The 24,659-nt window shown below is 41.8% G+C and overlaps 1 protein-coding gene across 6 annotated transcripts in view; it reads right to left on the reverse strand.

Annotated features, from left to right (window-relative positions):
• LOC112563593 (innexin unc-9-like) overlaps nucleotides 1–24,396 on the reverse strand; it is a 185,222-nt gene extending 160,826 nt beyond the window's left edge. For 2 of the 6 annotated variants that reach the window (XM_025237777.1, XM_025237768.1), the window contains exon 1: nucleotides 1,771–1,940. In XM_025237777.1, the coding sequence (XP_025093562.1) occupies nucleotides 1,771–1,778 (8 nt within the window). In that variant the 5' untranslated portion in view covers nucleotides 1,779–1,940. Of the gene's footprint in view, nucleotides 1–1,770; nucleotides 3,890–6,441; nucleotides 7,519–24,066 lie in introns of those variants that run through there. The other 4 variants (XM_025237721.1, XM_025237713.1, XM_025237787.1 and 1 more) reach the window with 4 other exon arrangements.
• Between the last annotated feature and the right edge of the window lie 263 nt (nucleotides 24,397–24,659).

Genomic DNA, 24,659 nt, shown 5'->3' on the forward strand with positions numbered 1-24,659 from the left:
CGTGACGTAAACGCATAAGCATGTGTCAACTGTCGAGCCGTGGAGACCTAGGAAGTAGTTCTGAGAACTCGCAACCTTCAGGCATCAAGAAGGCATCTAATTTGCATACATTATTGACAGGAGATAATTAGACTAGTACTCAATACATACATCAAAGTATATGTCAATATATCACAACATGGATGCCATCAGTCGAGCATCAAGCACATCATCTAACGTGGATGTGTGGAATCAACAATATTTCTTTAAATCGGAATTGACATTTTCTTTTCAATTCCAGATATTCATTTTCAGTTTCTCCGAGATCTGTAATGCGATTTTAATGTGGGTGTGAGGTTCTTCTCCTCTTTTAATTGGATTCGTAATTTTTATTTTTAATAAAATTGAAAAATTTCATTTCTCTTGAAGATGAAAAAAAAAAAAAAAACAGAAATGAGTTGGTGCTTCACTAGTGTTTCATTTTAAACTGTTGCGTCAGTAGAGAATAATGTTGTCTGATCTTAGAAATGCCGAATTTTTTTTTTCAAAGCAAGATGTTCCTGCCATATGGAATAGTTCCACAGGAGATCGATATTCCTACGCACTCAAAAGATTTACGCCTACGGTGGCCGCACTACGTTTTTGTGCCGAGTCCTGACACTGTTCAGTTCTTGCCATTCCACAAACAGAGAAAGTGCTTGTTGCCTGACTGTGGGGCTGAACGTTGCATTACATAATACATCCAATGTTATGTGTGTAAGCTGGTAGAGATAGTTCACAACTACAATGACTTGGACACACACACAAACACACAAAGCACAATGTTACAATATGATGTGCGTGTCTTTTGGTGTGTGTGTGGGTGTTATATACTCACGTGCATGCGTGTGTTCATGTGCGCGCGTGCGTGTGTGTATGTTTTTTCAGGTAAAAGAGAGACTTTCCATCCTATTAAATGTTCTTAAGCATGGTGCTAATAAAATTCCGTTAATTAAAATGCTTTTCTCTTCCTATTTTAATTTCGCATTTATTAAGCAGCTACCAGGACACTTTTCCCAAATATATTCAAAATGTTTTAATTTTATTTTATATTTGGTGTATTAGGACCTTTTATAAGTTTTTCTATATTAGCCATTATGGTACAATTTTGCAGAAATTTCACTGTAATAATTAAGAATTCAACATATCTATTGACTGGAAGAAGTATCGATGCTGTTGATTTATGCTAGGAACGCAAACTAAGGATTTAAAGTTTATAAAGATATTTCATTTTATTAAAGATAATATGAATCTTAATTTTTCAAAAAAATCATATTCAAGTACCTTTCTGTCTATCTGACAAATTTCAATTGTCTATTACTTCAGAATTCACAAAATTCTGTTTTTAATTTTAAAAAAAATCAATTTTCCCTTTAAAATCTTATGATGCCAGCACAATTTTTCATGACCTGGGAAGATCAATTGAAAGCTTTCATGGAATTTTATTTAAAGCATAATATTTTTATCTTGTTATTAATAGAAACAACTCTTAGTGTCTTACTGCTGCAAGCTCTTACTTGTAATGTATTCTGGAATGTTTCACAAAACAGGTCAAGACACAAGAATGTCAAGGACAAGAACACACAACACAGTAATGTCAGCGTGAAAGAACTCAGCCATGGAATGTCAATGAGTGCATGAAAATGTAACAGGAACCAACGAATCAATCAACACAATGAGTGTCGTTGTAAGCTCTACGTGCACACCACCTATAGCTTATGTGTGTTGGAAAGTAATGAATGGAATAATCACCACCACATGACTGTGAAGAGATGAGGGCCCACCTTTTGGACGCGCCGCCTCCCTTGGGCTTGACACTGGGCAATGAGATCTTGGTAGTCTTGGGTTCGGGTTCCTGCAGCACTGGCACCACCAGGACAGGGTTGTCGTCGATCACCGTGATGTCTTCCTCGATGCGAGGGCCGCCGCTCTTCTCTTGAGTCCTTCGGTTGACGGTCAGGCGCCGTTCGCCCATGGAACAAGACTCGCCAGACGGGCAGGACATGCTAGGCTCCGCGCTGCAGCCCTCCTCCCACCTGGCGTAGGGCACGCCGAAGGGGTCACGGTCGGTTAGGGGTCGCGCCGCGCCATTCAGTTCCTTCAGAGGAAGGTCCTCGCAGGCGTTAGGGCGAAGCAGTCGACGACCCCGCCTGTGATCCTGGCGGGCATTGCCGGGCAAAGCCTTGGCCCGAATGGTAAAGTCTTGCAGCAGGTGATCAATGGTAGGGCGAATAGTGTACGCTGTGGCAAAAGCCTTAAAAAGGAAAAAGGGGATTTGGAGTTGGTGGACTTTTTGGCTGGACGTGACACACTTTTTTTCTACTAGCTTCTTTTCTGCACGGGAAAATAAATGAAGAGGTCAACACTCGAAATTCCAGTACTTTTTAGTCTCGTGCTATTTGGTTGTAGGGAAATGGTCTTCCTGTTTGGGTCTTGCAGATTTCCATACAGGGTCACCAAAAATGAGTAGTTTTCTGTGGGTGAAAAAATCACCAAGACCTGTGGTCGACCTAAATAGTCACTTGGCTGAAGAAAGCTAAGATGATTTAGGCTGAGGTGTATAAGAGTAGAAAACACAGGTCAACTCTTGACTAGCCTTTTTTCCCTTCGCAGGCAAAGCTTCAGTTATCTTGGAGGACCTCAGAAGCAACAAAATATTTGATGATTGCAAGTTCAGTGCCACGTCACGCAACTACAGTCGGAGACCAAACAATACGACCTTTGACACCTTATTATCTCCGTTATATTAGAGAAATCAGACTGTATTAGTGAGAACAAGGATGATAAATCAAGAATTGTCAACTGCCAACGCCGGGACTGTTGATTTTGGTGATCCTTGTCCGACACAGAAAGACAGGAATAAAGGAAATCTTGATCTCTAAAGGGAGGTCAGAAGCTTAACACAAGCGATATATGTCACTGACCAATCTGCTAAGACCATATATTTTCCTTCACATCAATGTGTAGCTATGGCTTAGTAGCTGTGTCCGCAGGATTCGTGCCTTTACAAAGGTTAAAGGTCATGCACAATATCAGGTTTTCACCACAAAGTATGTAGACACGACATATGTATTATGTCTACGGTCGTCGTCATCGACTGAGAATCAAGTCCGACTACAAGGCGACCATCACTTTCAGATTACACAAGACCTGAGAGATGAGCTGCCAGGTAGCATCCGTCGGTGAGGTTCTAACACACCTGGACCGTGGCGGCGCTTTGAATGAGGAGATCAATCGTCAGGCTGTGCCTACAGTAAATATCAAGCCTGGAAAGCGAAGAAAAGTAAAGTTCACAGCAAGAAGAAAAGAAATCATCAAAGTTCGATCCTAGTTAAATGAAACTTCGGTCATCGGCAGGGCTTTTTTTTTCTCCTGCATCATCGTTAGGATGCCTGAAGAGAGTTGTGGGCTGGGTTTGGAATATCGCATAGCACGGTTGCGAGGTGCACATCGATCATAAGTAATTATAACTACTTTTTTTACACAAAGTAGCCCCGGTTGTCGTCCATCAGTTTCATTAATTAAATAATCATCGATTGACAACCTGCAGTGGAGAACGCGGCTTGATGGGGTACCTCCAGAACACACGCGCTCTCAGTTCAACCCTGTAACTAAAATCCACCCAAATATTCAGCCAGTGACATCATACATGCATGAACACGAGTTTCTCCCTGAACTGTGTTTTGTAGATTGAGAAGCTTGTGATACGAAGAAAAAAAAATCCTACAGCCAACCAATTAGAAAAGCGATGACATTTACTGATGCTTCGAATCCTTCAGGCGCAGGACTTGCAGAAGAATATAATTATCTCCGGCTTCTCTGCTGCTCCTGGGCATCAGACCATTCGTATTCGGGGTGCTGCTGCCTTCCCCTGAAATTAAAAAGAAGAGCCAGTGACGTAAACTCGACCTGTTGACTAAGACGAACTGGACAAATGTAAAAACTACAGAAAGCATTTATTATGTCCTTTTTTGTGTTCACACCACGATCACCACCACACCATGCATGTTTTCTTCGTCTTTAGTGTACTTTCCTTGCGTGGGCAGCAGTGCGAGTATTTTCATGATGCCTCTAGCAGAAAAAGGAACAGTAGAATGCAAAGTACCCTGAAGTCTCGGGTAGAGGAATAAGGTGTGTGAATATTATCATGAGGTGTTGACAAAGAAATGAGGAATGGTCTGTAGAGTACATAAAGACGTCCAAGGTACGACATTGGTAGTTGTTTGTTGTATTGAAGTTAATTGTGTAAACATGGGTAGCTGTGTTGAAGGTAGGATGAAGTCACACACATAGACCTAAATAATTGTGTAAAGTACAAGAAAGTCTCGTGTATCAAAAACAAAGGGTTTTGTGGCGCCGTTAGTTAATCACGTGCAAACCCTGCATCAGGACAGTTTGCTGGCATTTTCTCCCCATGATTTGATCATTCTCCGTGATGGCTAAGTCTGACAAGCGACATACTTTATCACACACTCCACCCTGTTTGATTGTGGACATTCCAGTATATTCTGCCTTGTGTAAACTGTTTTTTTTTCAAAAGCATCCAGACTTCCTTTATTTTCAGATCATATTGCAAGCATCAACTCTCAGTACCCTCCCTTCATATATTGTTATTATGCTGTAATTATGTTGCTATTCAGTGAAGTTCGTTCTGTCTATGACCTTCCATTCTATACTTTAACGAGAACACAATGGGCAATAAACTATGTCTGCGCGCATTGTACATGAAAACATACTTCGCCTAAATGGACGCAGCAGGAATTACAGAGCAATTTTGCTGAAGAGTTTGTCTATTCTCGGTTATTCGATGCACAAATCATCGGCAAACCGAGGCGGACCAGGAGTTGAAAACCACGGAGGATGTCTGAATCTATACCAACGACTGAGAGAAACCTATATATATATGCACACACAGACATACAAACACATACACATGACAACGATGGCGTACAGTATCGTGGTCCATCATTAGTTGTCTGCAAAAAGAAGTATTATTTTAACATTAACCTGTTTCTTAGTTTACTCGACTGTTTGCTTCCCTGTTGTGTACTTTTTTATTTCAGGGTGAAATTACTAAGTGAGCAGCTGAGTCAGTAAGTCTGTGAGTGAGTTTGCTAGTCCTCTTGTTTTCTGTCTTTTGTTTCATTCGTCCTTTCATGGTCAGTTTTGTGGACGTTTGAAAACTGTAAAGATGGAAATGCCTGGTGAGTTTTAGCGTGAAAAAAAATGTCTGGTCCCTTAATTACATGAAAAGACAGCTAATGAATCAGAAGAGAGAAGAAATGAGCCCGATGTAATCAACTCACTCAATAAAGCTCACACAGACTCATCTACATCCTGAAGACATTAAAATAAACAGCAGACACAGGAGTGTGTTTAAAAGAAACGGTCGGGTACATGGTACACGACAGAGACATCATAAATCTTCATGATGAAAGGGAACATTTGATGCAAGTATGTTTAAATCATTGTAATTAAAGTGAACATTACAGTGTGCTCAAATCGTCATCATTAAAGGAAACATAAGACGGAAGTGTGTTCAGGTCACGATCATCAAAGTGAACAGTAGATGCAAGTATATTAAAGGCCAGCCCGCTACTTGACAGAGGTTTTAGGAATCGTTCACTGACAAAGAATTACAACAATACGAGAAAAAATGAAAAAAATGACAGAGCTGTGTTAACATTCAGGAGCTTTTCTTGCTGATGAATTTTCTTAACAAGTTCTCAACAGCCAGGTTTTGTGCTCAGCAAAATGTAGAAAAGCTGTTGACAAAATGAACAAGGACCTGACATTTTTGTCGAGCAAGTCGCTATTTATATTCAAATCGTTACAACTGGGATATATATAGCAATGTGGCAGATAACAGGCGGAGAAATCGTTACTGGAAGAAAAGCAAGATGAGTGAATCTAGTAAACTATGACTCATGCTCATACTCATGCTCCGACTCACTCCTCTGTTTTCCTTCTTTATCATTCCAACATGTCGCTTGTTACGTAGTCTTAAGCCTCGCACTGAATGGAGGTTTCCCATCAGAATGCCAATAAGGCTATTTTCTGCATTCTCTGAAGATAACCAGTACAAAGCACTTCGTAGCACCTCCAAATGTATTCATAAATGTTTTTTCTGCAGCTTTGTCAATGCAGTCTTAAATATAAATAGCATAACAAATAGTAGCATCACCTTATGTCGCAAGATTCAAGTTCTGTTCTACTTTGTCTGCTGCTATTATAGTCTACACAATGTTGTTGACTTTTCTAAGAGTGAAGATGTACATCAGAAACAGGCAGAAAACATCAGAAACACGCATTTACTAATTATACAGTAAGTACATGTTTACCCTCGGTTTTACCTGGTAAACCTTCGCATCAATTGTATCAGCGGTACTACCATAGGGTAAGCATCAGTCTTGTTGACATTACCTGGAAGGTGTATCCATCCCAGGCAGCACTCCGGGACAATAGTCAGCCCTCCACACTGAGAATGAAGCTGCGATCCAGATAACCAAAAGCGGTCAACAAGCACAGGTCTGTAGTATGGTGCCACAGCTTCGTCAGGGGGATCTTTGTGTGTGGGCGGCGAATTCGATGCTTCAACCCTCGATCTACACATGAGCAGTTCAAAGCTGACAGGACTCCGCCAACGAGTTCGAACTCCGTAACAGAACTGCTCCTGGTATTCTCACGCTTGCACCACGATACCCGGTCCAAGCTCGGCCACGACGGTAACACCGCTGCTGCAGCAGCCAAAGCAGCGAGGAGACAGGCGACGGTGACAGAGAACCCTCCGTGCCGCACACAACGTGGGCTCCGGCATTACAGCGCTGCGCAGCAAGTTAAGTCTTGTGGCAGCGCCAATGATCGACGTCACAAAACCGGTATATTTCGCACCAACGATGACCCGGATTTATTCCTCCAACGACCAGCAGCTTTCAAAGTGTGTGTGAGAGAGAGAGAGAAAAAAAAGGAGGGGATGGGAATCTATACCTCAGTGACCAGGCAAACAGGCAAGAAAATGGAAAACGTAGCACAGTAAGCAAGTGGGCGTTGAAAATACTGACCCCCCCTTTTACTCGGCAGACGAACTGAGGGAATGGAATCCAGGATGGAAGCCTAGGTTAGCAGACGATCGATTTCGCCGAGCCAATACCCACGTGGCTGTGGTGATGCGTGCGGAGTTGTGCCCCTTTCTGTCAACACCGTTGCTGCAAGTTAGTGCTGCTGCTGGTTCTGCTGTTGCTTCTGCTGCTGCTGCTTCTGCTGCTGCTGTTGCTGCTGCTGCTGACGACGGTGGTTAAACAACGGTGAATGCATGCATCCAGGTGACCTTCTAGCTACTGCCTTTGCCGTTAGAACCACTCGTTGCCGGTGGATGCCAATTCATAAGGAGACCCCTGATGCGAAACTCGCCCATCGATCGAGGGAAAGACATTTCTCCCTGGACGAGCGAGTTGTCGTTACAAAACAGCGACCTGACGTCAACGTAATTGTGTCAGCACGGCCATGCTGTAGCAGCAGCAGCAGCAGCAGCAGCAGCAGTAGCAGCGTCCAGCGAGCAGCGGCAGTAACTGGCACGTGCTATCTTTATGACATTAAGGCAAAGGGCTGATTTATGATGACCAACGATTGAGGACTAGCCAAACCGTCCGAATGCCTGGGTTCACCAAGAACTTGTTTACTCACCGTTCTATAAGAATGGCTTACTTTTCCTGAGTAAGGTGATAGAGTTGGAAGGGAGGAAGAGAGATGGGGAGATAATCCAGGCAATTGAATCACATTTGTCCGAATGGTAACGAAGAATGACTCAGAAGGTGTCAGAGGTTGAAAATGGTTATGACTAATCATACCAGAAAACGTTACGTGCATCACAGAGCTTACTGATCTTTCTCGTCTTCTTCTTTTTTTTTTTTTTTTTTTTTTTTTTTTTTGATATCATAATATTTCTTCCTTGTTTTGTACCTGCAAAGCGCTTGTCAGGGTCGAACTCTGGAGCTCGTCTTCAGAACACTGGTTTTTTATTCTGTATGTGACACTTGTTTACAGAGAAATGCTTTACCGTCATATAGCCTTTTTTTTCAGGGAACAGGTGAAACACGAGCTCACTTCCCTCTTTTTTGTCATTTGGATCGATTTCATTTCGTCTTTAGATAAAGACAACAATTTATAACACACGTGAGCATTCTCTCTCTCTCTCTCTCTCTCTCACACACACACAAACCTATAAACAGAGAAAATCAAAATGAGGATTACACGTATCCTACATTTCTACTAAAACTCATTAACGGTGTTTCATTATAAAGTTCACTAAAAAAAATTAATCAATTCCCAGCCGAAACCACTGGTGGTGTGGATTGGATGTTGCACGTTCTTCCCTTATTAACCTGGTTTTCCCTCATGCTCCAATTTCCTCCGACATGTTTTGAAGCTTCATTAAGATGTTTGTCGATGTTTACTGCCGAGAAATACACCGTTAAAACTTAACTTGTTTACATATATCTCAACCTATGGTAAAATCAGTTTGGTTATGAGTTATTCCTCTGTCAATTTGTCATTTTCAAGAACTTATCGTCGAGAGGACCTAGAATAGTTCATGAAAAGAAAGCCTCGTCGAGTGCCTCTCAATGGAAAAAAAGACTTGAATGATAAGAACGCCCAACGCATTACCACACTAATTGATCATCACACTTCCTACAAAGAGCATCCCAGGAAAATTACACAACGCCTGCAGTGCTCACCCGACCATGTAAAGCCCTGATGAATGTAACAACCAGTCGTTGTCTGACCTGCACCATCCAGATGGTCTAAAACACCCTACACAAAAGTTTTCTTAAAACTGCTTCTTACTGGTCTAAGACGATTTTTCTCGTTTCTTCACGGTACATATAAGCCTCTCTGGTAAGATTTTACAAGACCGTTATTATGTCTAACAGATATCGTTAGAAAAGTGTTTTTTTTTCATACAAGTTTAGTAGTCGGAGAAGATTTGGAAGGGAAAGGTAAAGTGTAACACACAAGGTAGCATGTAAACACGCTGTAGGTTTGTTTTTAACTGGGAAATATATAATTTGTTTAGTTGTCTGCCTGAAAATATTGGACTCCGCAAAATATCCTTAGGCCGCATTGAAAACAAAATTTGGTCACTGATTTTTAAGATTAAAAATCCTACGCGTGTTGCAAAACTCATCATTCCATTAACCCCTCGGAAGATTTTTTTTTTTTTTTTTTTTTTTTTTTTTTTTTTTTGTCACAGAGAACAACCAGAAAGGCAAAGTTAGGGTAAGATTATCTGCCATCAAAGGTTCTTTTGTAAAGACTCTTAAATGGACAAAGGAATGGGAAAGCCAGCATTAAAGGCTGAACTGGCTATTATTCTTGTGGATGTCAAGGAGGAGAGAGAGAGAGTCTGGAAGCCGGTACAGCCACTAATAGGTTCTCTGTGCCGTGTGGTACACGATTCCATTGGCCGTAACAAGGGGGAGGGACGTGGAGGTATCCACGACTTTACTGTCAGACACACACTGAGGAAGGCAGACAGGTAGGCAGACGGCCAGACAGCGCTAAAAGGCCGGATAGATGACTAGATGGTTCAATATTCGAGAAAAAAAAAAAACCCAGAAAGGTTGGTCGATGACTGGGTCGATGGACGGATGGATGAAGAAACTTTTTCTGCGATCTTCGTGGCATTCACTAAAAGTACGGTGATGTCAAATGGCTGCATTGGGTCGAGTATTTGAACTTTCATCATTACTTAAATTACTTTAACTTACTTAAATTACAGAGTTCAGCTCTAGAAGAGGTGTTTAGGAAAATAGGTTACTTTTGTTTCTTTCATTACATTGTCCATTTGTATCTTACATCTTCAATAATCCTTTTAGGAAATTTTTGTGCCTGCCAATGATAACATTAGAACATTACATAAAACGTAAGCACAGGCTTAAAAAATAACATGTTTTCATCCTAATTGTTCATTTGTAATCATTTACACTGGCTCTTATAGTCATTTTCACAAGCATCAAAAATCTGTAAGTATATCGTCATCGTTGAAAATCAGGACCGGAAGTCCGATGTCGTCGGGAAATTCAACAATGTAGCAGACATTATTTCTGTCTCTACGCTGATCCGAATTAGCTTCTGAACAAGTAATTCATATTACATTACATTAAAAATACTGGAGAATTAAATAAAAAATATTAAGCAGAAAGAAGTGTTCGGGTAACTCCAGTTCCTATTTCAGACATTAACATCTACACTCTGTCAACTTCTAAATGAGAACTATAGAGGACCTCAAAAGTCCTGACTAGAACTTGTCACCAAGAATCAGCTTTTTCTAAAAATTGTCATGACAGGAAAGGTTAAAGCAGCATGAGGTAGGTCGTTTCATTCAAGCGCAGTGTAATGGGGGGGGGCAAAACTTTTATATAGACATCTTAAAAATATTAGTTAAAAGTTTTGACATAATTATCAATACATTAAGACAGAGAGCATAACTCTGTCAGGACCTGCTGCCATGAGAGAATACACCTTGCGAGGCGATCCATTTTAATGTTCAGATTGTCATCTTTAATGGCATCAAACTTCATTTTCGTGTTCAATTTTTTAAAATTATTTCATTTCTCTTGAATGGCTGTTGATCTATTTTTATTTCCTAACCGGGAAGTAACCTTCTCCGCTAAGCTGGCTTAATTCCGTTCGTTGATGAAAAGTCGAAAGGGAATCAAGAGCCCTTAATCAGCGTCTCCTACTTGACATTAGCAGCTCGGCGGTGGATCTGCAGGTGGTCCCTGATTGTCTTCCCTTGCTGCACCACCCGTTCACACTCCACCCCTCGCGTCCACTGCTCCCATAGTAGCACAACGGAGGTACGGCTGCTTCGGAAGTAGAGCTACTCCGTGGTAGCTGCGGCTCATGAGCAGTATGGAATCTTCTGAGCAGTGAGATGATGATGGTAACTAAAAGGATGGGAGGATATTGCCAGGTCCCACGACTAGGGGACGGTGTTCCGCAGCCGCAGAGTTCGGTCCAGAGGAGGGAGGATGAGGCAGAAAAGGAATGGAAAGGTCAGGAGCAGACAGAAGACATGTTGAAATAAAATGAAGAGCCAAACAGGAAGGTTAAAGGCCAGCAGATGAGGAGGACACACGACCGGAAAACTAGAAAAGGCGAGGAGGATGAGAGGGGAACACGAAGGGAAGATATGCGTAAAGGGAGATAAATATGCCGAAAACAGCGCAATGATATTCCCCTACACACCAAAAAATAAAATTAAAAAATGCTCCCCCACCCACACACACACACACACAGAGTATCAAAGCAATCAGATAGGAAAAGTGATATAGCCATGACAAGAAAACTGCTGGAAGATTAAACTGAGGTCACACAACTCTCCGGAGTCAGATGTACGTACACTGAGCTCCAAGAACCTCGTGCAAAAAAACGTTCAGGTCTCATTGTCTGGAAGACACACAGCATCAGATGCCAGAGCAGCACCAGTTTCTGCTGTGTTAATCTCCTTTGGCACAAAACGCGCACGCTTGCACCCACGCACACGAGCGCGCGCACGCACACACACACATCTCGGAAGACACCGTTCAGCAAACAGAAATTCCGAATTTTTTCTGGATCTCTTTTTTTTCGTGATATGTAGCAGGGAGGGCATCGATCTCCTGACAACACATCACTCTGAAGGGGATTCAAACATAAGAAACACAGACAAATCCCCAGCTCGGCGAATCTCGTTTCTGATAATTAGACCTCCTCTGTAATAATAAAATGTAACAAACTAGTAAACTGGTTGGACAATACCCTCAAAATAAGAACCGCATGTGGAGAAAACGGATATGACTATGTTAATAGGACAGGTATTGAAAAAACATTAACATGAAAATGTTTAAAACATCGCTTAAAAGCAAAAGAAACAAGTGTGGCCAGCTCAATGCCTGTGCTGCAAGTTTTTCAGAGCATCTTGTCGTGGAAAGTCAATAAGCCCAGGGCTTGACCTTTCAGGACTTTACAGGATCTTGTAAATTTTGTGAGGCGATTACCTGGCATCGTTAAAAAGGCATCCTGATATGAATAGTTAGACTAATGACAATGAAAATAAAATATCTTCTCCAAAGTAAAGAACTCATTGTCGTTTGAACTCTTTGACAAATGACACCTACGACATCTGAGACAAACAATGTTTTTAAAAATTGTTTTTAATCAATGCTTTATTTTCAGCTTTGTCATGTTCTGACGACCTCGACTGGCATTACAGAAGTGTTTAGGGTCTCTAATGTTCATGTATCCTAGTGTGTGGTTACGGAAGTAAAAGCTCAATACTTTGCAAATAATTAGAAAAAAAAGGATTGTTAGGTGATCTCTGTCAGACGATTATTTTTGTCCTGACAGTTGCCTTTAACTCTTCAAGCTACAGCGATACTTCTTGGAAGATTAATCCTGATTATGTCTCATATCCCGCCTTGTTGGTGATCACCTGGCCTGTTGTTTTCAACAAGAAAATATGGATTGCTTTTAAAACGGATTCCCAAAATAGTACTAAACCACTCATTTGCTCTCTCTCTCCATCTGCCCTTCCCTTGCATTGCCTTGGTACCTCCAAAATACAAAAAGCAAATAGTCCTCATTGTCAACACTTTCTAACGAACCTTTTCTCAACCTCAGAGTGAGCTCTTCCGCCCGACAAACGGTAGTGCCTTCCTTCCTGCCATCAGCATGCAAAGTTTAACACAAAAAAAGAAAAGAAAAGAAAAGAAAAGAAAAGAAATCCCGCTTTCTTTTGTGTCGGAGTATCCTCCTCACATTCTTGTCTCCTCTCTTTAACGATCCGAACACGCATGCTTGCTTATTTTTGGAGGCATGCAGCCGTTAGGAGAGAGAGAAAGAGAAATAAGAGTCTCATAGCCCCTGACCGTACATATCCGAGTTACGCGCATGCGCGGAGAGCGGCAAGCAGCAGATGATGATGATGGCTGCGCTGTCGTCTGCTCACCTCAGGTTCCATGCCGATACACAAGGCTAAGAGGCTTGGCCGCCCTCCACCTCTACGGTCTGCTGGGCATCTTGTAAATCTATACTAATTCCATAAAATCTTTCATATTACACGGGCATATAACAAGTGTTCTTGGCAAATCTGGTTTCTCTCCCCCTGCCAGCCAAAATGGTAATGAAGGTGGTAACTTGATATTTTTCACATTTTTTTACCAGATCATTTTTTTTCTTTTATTCTTCATGGAGGGGAAGGCATATTAACATATTTCTTAATCCCTAAAATTTAATGGGCAGATGATTTATTTAAATTCGACAAAATCTGATGGGTTTTTTGTTGCATAAAATTATTATAATTTTTTAATTTTTATTATTCTGGTTTGTAATTACCGTTGTTTACCATCTCCTTTTACATTAATTATAAGGAGTTTTGTGTTTTGTTATTCAGTGCTTTTCGTTACATGTCAACGTCCGTTGTAATATTCTCAAAGAGTTGATGCAAATGTTTATTAATAAATAAAGGTTAGCTCCCAGGGAGAACCAGTGTTAGTCATTGTACTAACACGAGTCTCTGTATAATAGGTCACGCAATGCTCGTGAGCTATCGCCGGTGCGAGAGGCACGCGACCCTGTTATCGATCTCAGCTTTATCGTTTTTATCGTCGTCGGCCTTCATTGGGGGAGTGGAAGGAGGAATGAGAGACAGGTGCGCACAGGTGAGAACGCGTTTCTATAAAGCATGATGGAAGGGAGTCAGACGATGAGGATGGATGCCATTCATTTGGTCGTTACAACTGCTGTATGGCTTGATGGCTGTACCCTTGTTTGGTTTCTGCTGGTCCAGAAATCCACCATGTGTCGCCATACCCGCCCTGTCAACACCCAAGAAACCTTTCTACTGCCGATGTCCACCTATAAAGTGGTCTGCGAGGGTTTCCTCTTGTGGACGTGACAAGACCGGACATTGACCTTGTGACCTGAACGAAATGACAGCTCATTGCCTGACAATAGTTACTTCCATCGACAGTCCTCTTACAATTATTATAACAATTTCCTCTATCGTTTTCTAAACTTTCATTATTTGTGTCAAGCAGCCCTTAATAACAGTTGAACATTGTCGACGATGTTCCACACAAGGTATACGTCTTTGGGCTCGTTTGTGGTTTTCGGCGACAACAATAATCAGAGGAAGATAATGCAAGAGTTGTCTGAAGGTTTGCACTGCTTAAGTCAGTTGGAGGTTTAGTGTATCACTCCTCAACAATGTTCAGCACAAACAGAATCCAGTTACGCGTTGAATCGTTAAGCGTGCCTCTCATCCGACCATCCATTGAAGCTTTGGTTTCGACTACATTATGATGTCACGTGACTCACATGTCGATATCAAGCCCTTTCTTCAAGTCAGACGACAATTGTTCTGTTCGATACATCAGACAAGCCTGAATGGCGGCTGGTTCTGAGACAACCTGCCACACACACTCACTCACACACACACACGCACACACTGTATAATGCATGTGCGTTGTTCCTACTCTTCACGGTTGGCTGCTCTCACGCATTTTTAAGCCGATGCTGGATTCGTTGGGATTGACATGCGCACCACAGCTCCTGTTATGAAAAACTTTCTCTCACAGCTAACAGGCTGTGACAGCATCCTCTGAATGACTGCTCAAACATTCATGGAGCGTTGCAGGCAGACAAGAACGAGCAGGATATGAGGGTCATGTATGGGTGGAAAACGACGATAAGAGGTTTTAATCGACGTCACCATTAGAGCTCTCTATCAGCAACAGCAGTCTGCCAGGTTAAAGCGTCTCTCTCGAGTGCATCTGTCTGCAAACTTTGCACATATTCACTAACGATTGAGTGGAAGAATGCTGCTTTTCTCTTCTCGTCACTCTGAGCATCTTGTCGAGGGAAGACATATTGTGCTGACGTCTTATCGAATATTTTAAAGCTCTGATTTTTTTTTCAGATTACTTGGTTGAGTTGTGCGGAATATAATAGCTTTAATCTTTCAGCAAACAACACCCATCTTCCTGGAGATGCAGGCTTACAAACATCAAGGGAGTCAAAGACCGCAATAACATGCGTGATGTATTCGTGAGTGGTGATTTTGTGTCCAGGGTGTAGTTGACCTTTAACTCAAGTGCTAACATTTAATTCAGGCTTTATACTTTATTTAAGACAGAAGACGGGTTGACACGTTAAGTCTTAGATAACGACAGCTTCAAGTCCTCTTTCTTTTTTGATATGTACTCAATTGCTAGATGTCGCACAACTCAGAGCTGTTGCTACATCGCCGACCTTTTCAACTGAAATGAGTGTTATTTTTTCTGTCGTTAAGGTCCACAGTTGTAGTTTCCGGACACGAAGCATCACTAGTTTCCTTTAGCTCCTCGGTGAATGCTGCAGTATTATTTTCAAAGGTGGTACATCCATGCTCCCTTCACATTCATCTCTTGATCAGTCTAGCAACTGAATCAGGATGACATCTTATCGATAGCCTTACCGGTTCTTTTGAAGGTTTCCGTCCTTTGAGTTTCAGTCACGCATCTCTCTTCATAAGTACAATTTCCGGTAGAAAACAGCAAGCTGCTTCATTTCCACTTTTGTTTTTTTTAAACTTAATCTACGCTACATACTGAAGCCGTGAAAAAAAATGTTCGAAAATTGTGTCATCCAGGATAGTCAACAAGGACTTGTCTGAAATGAATTGCAGGACATTGTGACAGCACACTCACTATACATAGCAGTATGACAGGAGAGTAGAGATACTTAGATGACGTATTAAATCAGATAAAAATATCTACAAGTGAGTATTATTAGAAGACAAGATATATACGATCTCTTCTTCGGTTATTAATTATTTATCTACCACCTGCCATTCTATATCTACAGCAGAGAGAGAGATTGCCCGTAAGCAACTCACTGCCTTTCGAACTCATGCCTTACGACTAACAATAATAGAAAACCTGTGCTAAACTTGTTCTCTGTGTCCTCCATTACCATCAATTTTATTTCTATTTTTTCCGTTGCTCTCAACATGACATTCTTTGGTGTTTTAAATATTTAATCGTAAAGAGAGATTTTTCATCGATAAACAAGAATATAAGAAGCATTTTAGTAAATCATTCTTTTAGAAAATCCTCCATGCAAATGGCTATACTTATGCATAAAGTAGCACCTGAGGCTCATAAATATCTATCAGTTATTGCGAAACAAAAATCCGAATAGGCGCAGACTGTCCATGACTATGTCCATGTTCAAGGGGAAGATGTACAGCAAGAAATCCAGGTGCTGGCTTAGATGAGACCTAAGTGCATGATTCTTATTACATCGCTTTTCAAAACATTTGTTTACCTTGTTTATTGTTTTGGACATCTTTCGTGCATGTATGTGCTTATTTTAGTTTTTTATCCTTCAGTTCGTTAGCTTGAAAAGCGTTCATCTAGGGCTACAAGATAAATAAACTTTAGGCTTTGGGTTAGAGTATGACTTGGGATTATGACTAGGACTGAGGGTCTGATCACACTATGCTGGGATGAAAAATACGGTGTGCGCATGCGTCGCCAAGCCAGTGGCCAAAGTCTCTGGCTGGCTGGCTGACTGATGGGAAGCTGTCAGGCAAGCCACTACTATTTTATGAACATATAAACTGACAGCCATACAACTAGCCTCTAATCACATGATGTGTCCCTGGACTCTGCAGGCCAGTGCTTCAGAAAGATCAAAGACAAGAGAGCAAACATTTGAAAGATGTAAACATATCGTTTATGTGCAGTGTAGGTCGGTCAGATTCTTAAAATATAGGAAGCCATTGCCTTTACATGTTGGAATCCTACATAATAATGTGCTTGAAAGGATTAAGGCTAAGAGGAATACATCTGCTTTGTGTCAGCGGAAGCTTCCTTCTTTCACACGTTTTAAAATATGTCCTAGCGGATTCTTTTTTTTAAAAAAACAGAAGCAATGATCTGTTCTTTCCGTGTAGTATCTTCACTTGAATCTCACATTCAATTCTATTTATTCACCCCTGGAGAGTTGAAGAATGATAGCTGAACATATAAAGAAATGGAGGACTAACAAGTTTACATTTGTTGTATCGTTCAACTGTCAAGCCAAAAATTGAAAATAATTTTTACATCAAAGATAATTTATCTTCAAGTTTATTTATATATATATATAAGCTACGTGTTCTGGAATCCTATGCAATGGAACATAGCAGTGTATTTAATGTAAAGATTCCCAGGAAGACAAAATAATTATTATTTCACATCTGCTGGGGACAGGACAGTTCAGGACTTGCTCTCTATATTTGCAGACACGCGTTGTCTAAGCGACTGCGATCTTTTCCACAGTGTCCCTCTCTACTAAACTACTTAGACAAACGCTTCTTCTTTCAGTCTTCTTAACGAGACAATAAATCCTCTTCAGGCTCTTTCATTCAGAACTCTAGTATGGTGCCGGATCAGGAAGCCTCGGAGCTGCAAGAATTCTGTCCTCTCGAGAGCCAGCACAGGAGGACGTAGATCACCTATTGCCATTGTACCTACATTCAATGACCGCACAAAGCTTTCTGTAGGGAACACAAGCGAGGGCTCATCAAAAAGACTAACACGTCTCACGCTGTCTGGCACTTCAGACGATTCTACCACGAAAGTGCTGCCGTCCAAACATGAAGATGTCAAAGAGCAGACCGACAAACAGACTGGCAGGTGGAAGAGCAGATATTTTTTTTACCTGGCAAAGCATCTTCGTTATTTGAGTTTTTAAAGAATTAACGTTCTTGTTTGAAGTTTGCAAATAATTTTGAAATTTATAACTGTTTTCTCATAGGTTTCAGTTTCAGTTCGTTGTATATTTTGTTCTCGTCGTGTTGAGCTAACGATCTAGCTCCCCTCTGACCCCACTGGTCTAAAACTACTGAACAGATTCTGCTGTAATAGAACATCTTGAACCCATCAGCCGCCATTTTACCACTAGTACTATCGTATGAACCACAGACGTGTATAATACAAGTCCTCGGAATGAACCAGCATACAACATAGACTGGCTTCCTCTTCAGTTTTAAACTCAAAGAACTAAGAAGAAAAATATAAACAACTTTCAGAGTTTATGAAAATTCAAAACCACACTGACCAGACATCGCAAATACTGAGACTTACAAGTTCCAATAAAGAGAACATCCAGGAGAAAGTATCAACAGTACCAAATCAGTTTTCACTTTTGCTATCACATATTGTTACTAACTCCAAAGTCATCGAATAGCTTGGGTTTGAGTTATTGTATCACAATTTTCGCGCATTTCACAGGTTTTCTCTCCTCCAACTAAACAACAGTCAGCACACGATACACATGCGTCCTCGTTGAACAGCAACGGAATCGAGCTTCCATCCCTTGTTTCTTATTGTCAGCAGTAGTCAGCAACACCTAAATATAAAAATAAAATCGAAATATTTCTCTAGTCTTGAAATAAATAAAACAGTAATAAATAATAAATAAAGATGGGAAACGTCAAACTACTTTGTTCTATTCACCTAGGCAGTATTTCTTTGGCCTCTCTCTCTCCTCCTCCTCCTTTTCCTCTTTCTCTTCCTCCTTCTCCTCCTCCTATAACCTCAACAGATCAATCCTTAAACTTATTAACATTATTTCCTGCATAATCAAATATTTGCAGTGGCAGTCGGGAATGGGTCTGCATTCCTGTGGCGGAGCGAAACTAATGTAACCAACAAGAGACACAGAGAGTTCAATGAACAGCATCGACAGTAAGCACACCTCAGCTACAGGAATGATTGAAGGACGCGTTTGAAACAAAATCGATCCAGGTATTTCCAGCGGCGACATCAAAGGTGGACAAACCCAGTGTTTCTTGTGTGGTGGCCGCCAAGATTATGCGCAGCAGCTTGGTTTGCTGTATCCGCGTGTATGCATAGAAACTTAGTTATGGTTTGACATAGTTTTTTCGTTATGGTTCAGCAGATTTAGCATCCTTGTTCCTCCACTGGGAACAGTTTCGTACGAATGGCAGTTGTGTTGTTTTTCCTAATTTCTTGTACGTGGCATACAAGGAAATGTTCTCTTTGCCTTCGCCATTAGGAAAATTACAAAACCTTTAGTTTGGAGGATTGGGAAAGGGTCTAGCGCGTGCGCTTCCAGATACATAACACTCTTCTAATGCAAATTTAATGAAGCTTATTCCCACAAACATGAATTCCCTCTCTCTCGCTCGCTTTCTTGATCTTACTCAGGCATGAGAGCACGTGTACGCACACGTACGAGCACAAGCATCACGAGAAAAGTAAGAGACTACAAAACCCACTTAAACAACACTGACTATATGATGTCATGGTAGGAATGAACAGAAGCTACTGACACTCATGACAGAGAAACCTGATATCTAATGCACCTCCTCACACCTATCAATAGTACCGACTTCCGTTTGACATTACATTCAATAGGGACATCATCCATAATGCAGGTAATCTCAATCCGAGCTAAATGCACAAAACAAGTTGGAAATAGTGTAAATCATAATTTGCTGCACCTCCTTCAAAAGGTACAAAACATACGTGGGGTTTGAATAAATATCTATCTTGATAATCGGGAATAAATTAACAACACAGATAACAAACAAATGAGGGTGGGATCTTTAAAAACAAACACTACTTGGACAACGTGCATAATGAGATACCCTGCTTGATCTATACTGGACTTAACGTGAACTCCAGACCAGTTAGAATTTTAAGTTTGAACATTATTCTGTGATATATGCAATTACAGAGAGTGGGAGCGAGGGGAAGCGGTAAGAAGAACCCAAGAGAGCGAAAGGAAACAGAAAAGGGAACAGAAGAAGGAAACAAAAGAGAGGCTTAAAGCACAGAGAGTTCACTCGGTATGTTTATGTGAGTCGTATATACACTATCATCCGGCTTACTGTTTTGTTTTCGGGCTACAAGCATTAAAGCATCACTCTACACACAAAAGAGTAAACATGAAGAATGTAGTGGACACGCTGACATCGTAAAGACCACAGTCAATAAGAGGACTCATCGTTTTAATGGACTGTAGACACCACAGCAGGCAGTCATGGTCTTTGTGTACATTGCGATTATATCAGTCTTGTATCGGGACAGATGTGGAAGGAACGCTTCATAAAACAGCCTAAATAGTTATTTCAAAATAAACATCCTGGCAAGCCATCAACTGGAGCGAGTTATATTGGTCTGGGAGAGCCCTGCTACATTTATAGCATCTTGTTCGCAGACTGAATGACTTTCAGCACCAAATATTACATTTTGTCGCTTTTCTCTTGGTTTCTAAATGTCAGCTACAAATATAGCCCTGTTGGTGGCGAAGGAATTTACACAGTCAGCTAGATCATCTGCATGCACGTGTGAACAAACCTACATCTGCAGGGTTGTCCATGGGACATATTTTTCTATCCCGTCCCATGGCAATTTATGCCTGTCCCATCCCGTCCCATCCCACGGGACGTTTCCCATGGGATTCCCATGGTATTAACAATCCTATGGACAACACTGACAAGCACTTTTCGGCTTTTGTTCTATAATTCCTGCTACTTCACATACAATAGATGATTCAGAGGAAAGATTTAAATCATTGATGAATGAAATAACAGTAAATTTATTTTGCAATATCAAGTATCGACTACCATGGGAAATACAAATGTGTGCTGTCCCATCCCATCCCATCCCATGGGACGTTTCCCACGGGATTCCCATGGGATTCCCATTCCTATGGACAACACTGTACATCTGTCTTTGCAGTCATCGCTGGAAGCACACAAACAGCTCTCTACAAGCGGTCAGATGCGTGACGGTCTGAAGACCCACGTGATCACCTAACTGACACACTCTCTTCTTTCCCATTGGCTTGACAACGCATGCGAACAGAGGGAGATTCCATTATTTCACATATTTCTGTGCATGACTATGTTTGTCGGTCTGTATCTCAAGAACATAAGTATGTTATTCCGTCAGAATTTGAGAAATAATCGTTTGTATTTGACCTCTGTCCATCCGCTCGTAAACAAGGACTTGAAGCAAATGAGAAACGACTAACCAGTTACCACCAAGGTAACGGCTTTCTAAAAGGCCTTTTATAATTGGGCAAATGTCGTCAAATGTTTAACCAAGTTTGGCAAAGCTATGTGTAAAGGTCAGAGGAAACCACTGGCTTTTGAGAGAACTTTCAGGATAGTGGAAGGTTTGATCAACAGAGAGCTCAGTCCTTGCTAATATATTTGCCAGTTGAATGGAATTATCTGACATTCTCTAGACAACAAATGTTCATGTTATTTTGTGTGGGTCTGTGTCTGTCTAGGTTTGTTTTCCTTCGTTTCTGTAAAGCGCCATGAACCTGTCCATAGGATATGGTGCTATATACTTTGATTGCATTATTATTATCATCATCATTCACGGTGGAGCATCCCGAAGGTTTGACCCTTCAACACTTTGCCCAATAAGGACCTTGAGTCCTGACGAACGTTTGACCAAGTGTTTACATGGCGCGTGCAACAAGGAGCAACGTGCTTTGGAACGCGTGCTGAGAGGACCAGCATCTGATTACCTCCCTCGCCTCCAGACTAGCGCTTGGTCACGTTCTAATGGGCTGGACACAGAAGGGTTGCAGCCTCGTCAATGTCGATCTTTGCAGTTCTTGCCCTTTCTGACAGGTTTTATTGGCCTCATAATGGAGAATGTGGTACAGGTGTATCAGGGTGTACAGAATATGTCTGGCTTTGTTTCTGGATATTCCAGCTCAGCCACTGGAACTGTAGAGGGAGGGGTGGGCAGTCTATGAGAAGCATAGAGGAGAAAACTCCGCACAAAGTCACAGTTTCAAACGATCTAAGTAAATGCCCAAAACAAATGTTCACAACAAATTATATATCGTCTCTGCTTTTCATCATCTGAGGCCTTATAATTGAGATACGCTGTGTGTCTGATGTCCAACCATCTGAACGCTTTCCTTGTCTTCTGCCCAACAAGCTCGTGAGACCTTCCTACCATCTGCACACCTCCTTCTGTGTGACCAGAATTTACAGCACTCCTGTCTGCTGTACGACCAGTTTAAGAGGCAACCACTTCCTGTCATCTGCGGTCTGCTCATTGTTTCCTGTCCAACCAGCCCCTACAGCCCTGTCGTGTGACCTGAAGCTTGCTCTTCCACTCTAACCCTCTAACCTCTATAACCAAATTCTCATGCTTGAACACGCTTTTTCCTGTCTCAATCACGGAAGGATGTCTTGGTAGAGGACATGGTTTTCATCCTCCCCGACCCCCACACCTCTCCCCCCAACCACCACCTACAGGCGGCGTGGCCTATCAATTGCCAAGTATTACGTGAGTCTGGTTGGCGAGAGTTACCCTCCACACGGAATGAGACTAGCACGCTTCTCTCGTCTCTCTTTCTCCCTCCTCCAACTACCCCAGTCCGTGCGCAAAGCAATCTGCGCAGCGGTTGGCTCCTAGGCCACCCACGCTAATGCCATGGGTGTGTGCCCACCCCATCATTGTCACGTGATAATTGTACGGACCGAGCTGCAGCAGCCTTATGATACCCGGTGTCTCACGCGAGGCTGGTGAACGTGACAAGTGACTTGGGACCACAATGGGCTTTGACAGTCGAGGCACACAGGGTGCAGGGGCCAGTTTACACGTATTTACGGTGATAACACGTGCGAATCAAATAATAACTGTCACAGTCTTAATAGGGTAGCTGTCACAATCTTAATATGATACCTGTCACAGCCTTGTGGGATTTTCCCTCCTTTTTATTCGAGGCCGTCTCTGAAGACTTTTCATTTTCTTTTGGAACTTTCTTTTAGTGTTACTGTCATTATTACATAGCAAAGTATTTTTACAGGAAGTATTAGCCAAGGTGCTTATTTTGCTTCAGCAATGATATTTGTTGTTATTCTGAGACTGGTTCTGACTTTGGCCAAATAAGTAATAACAAACTTCACTCCCTCACCATAAACACACATTCGCACGCTTTGGACAAATTTATGGACTGACGGAGAGAAATAAAATGTTGGGAAGGTAGACAACTTTCCACGGGAATAATGTAAATCACTGAAACCCTGCTGTAAGTGTGAATAGTTTGTGTCCTCTACGCTCAGGCTGACTACCTGAATACCATTCACAAAGAAAACTAATTAACGTTCCGGTGATCATGAGGTGTAGAACAATCAGCTGCAACAACAAGCTTTTGTGTTTCAACACATGTAGTTTTTTTATACTACAGATTCAATCAATATTTGTATATTGCTCATTCTTTTCATAAAATAACCCATAACGGTGTTTTGCGCACCTGCTGCGGTTCGTGACCTCAGGTCAAGGCTAGAAAATAGTAATTTCAAACGGACAGCAATGTAACATCGAAAAAAGCCTTTTGATTTATATAAGCTGTAGTTTAAATATTTACAACTCATTATTACAGCTTAAAAAAAAACAACCTTTCTTAAGTAGATGTTATTGACCTCTTTCTGCGTATGAGGATGTTTGTAACCGTCTGTCTTCAGAACGGAAGGCTGGGATAGGAACCCACATTGCACTTGGCTTCAGCTAGTCAATAGACCAAACAAATTGCATTCCACTAAACATTTAACTCACTTGAACATAGTCCTAAGGGAAATTGGAGATTCGTCACTGTATAAGAAAGAAGATTTTTTTTTTATCTGCAACTGTTGTAGACCTACTAGCGCCATTACATCCAGACCAGAGAATATAAGTGCCATAAAACAGTCAGGCTTCAAAAGGACAACCATTTAACACTTCCAAGCAAGATCGGTGACATATACATTAATTTGTTTTTGTGTGAACACCCACGCAAAAAACAAAGCTGTGATGTTAGACACAAAGAGAGCAGAGAGATATCTGAATGTAGAGGTGAATCGGTAGGTGAGTAGATAGACAGAAGTCATTCACGCGCAAATATGAATGAAAGGACGAGTTTGTTTTTTTTTAAACATCAAATCACGATCGAATTAAACCCACGTCTTCCCCTGGGTTGTCTGGGAATATGTCTTACCGTCGCTGAAGACGAAGTAGTGGAGCGTTGGTGTGTCTGCTAGACGCCGTCTGTCGTCCACATCAGGTAGAAGACGTGAAAGGGAGGCTTTTCAAGACACCAGAGATTAACAACAACGACGACGACCACCACCACCACCACTGCCTTCCGTGTAAGGGTGCCAACGGGAGCTGACACTGTCGCAGACTGCTTTATGTCTGCCTACGCACGAAGCCGATGTACTGAGATCTCGTTTCGATCGACTTCCTTCGTGCTCTCCCGAGTGCTCGCCCCTACCTCGGCTCGATACTCTCCCCTCGTTGCGTGCAGCTACGTCCTGCGCAGGTGGCGCTTCCCATTGAAGTCGTGGAGGCTGGAGCCCGATCGTAGGGGACTGCAGAAATGGCGGATGTGTATTTGGATACGGGAGGTGGATGCTTGGGCGGGGGGTCGCTGTGGGAAACTTCCGGAATTATCGAGTCGGTGTGGAAAGATAACTAAGATAATCAATCCCATGAAATATATCAGTCAATCAACGGCCCAGCCAAGCGGACACGTAGGTGAACAATACCAGGCCGCTCCCACAGACGAATCTTACCACGCACACACACCAA

Source organism: Pomacea canaliculata, linkage group LG1 (assembly GCF_003073045.1).
Source record: "Pomacea canaliculata isolate SZHN2017 linkage group LG1, ASM307304v1, whole genome shotgun sequence".
Lineage (NCBI taxonomy): Eukaryota > Metazoa > Mollusca > Gastropoda > Architaenioglossa > Ampullariidae > Pomacea > Pomacea canaliculata.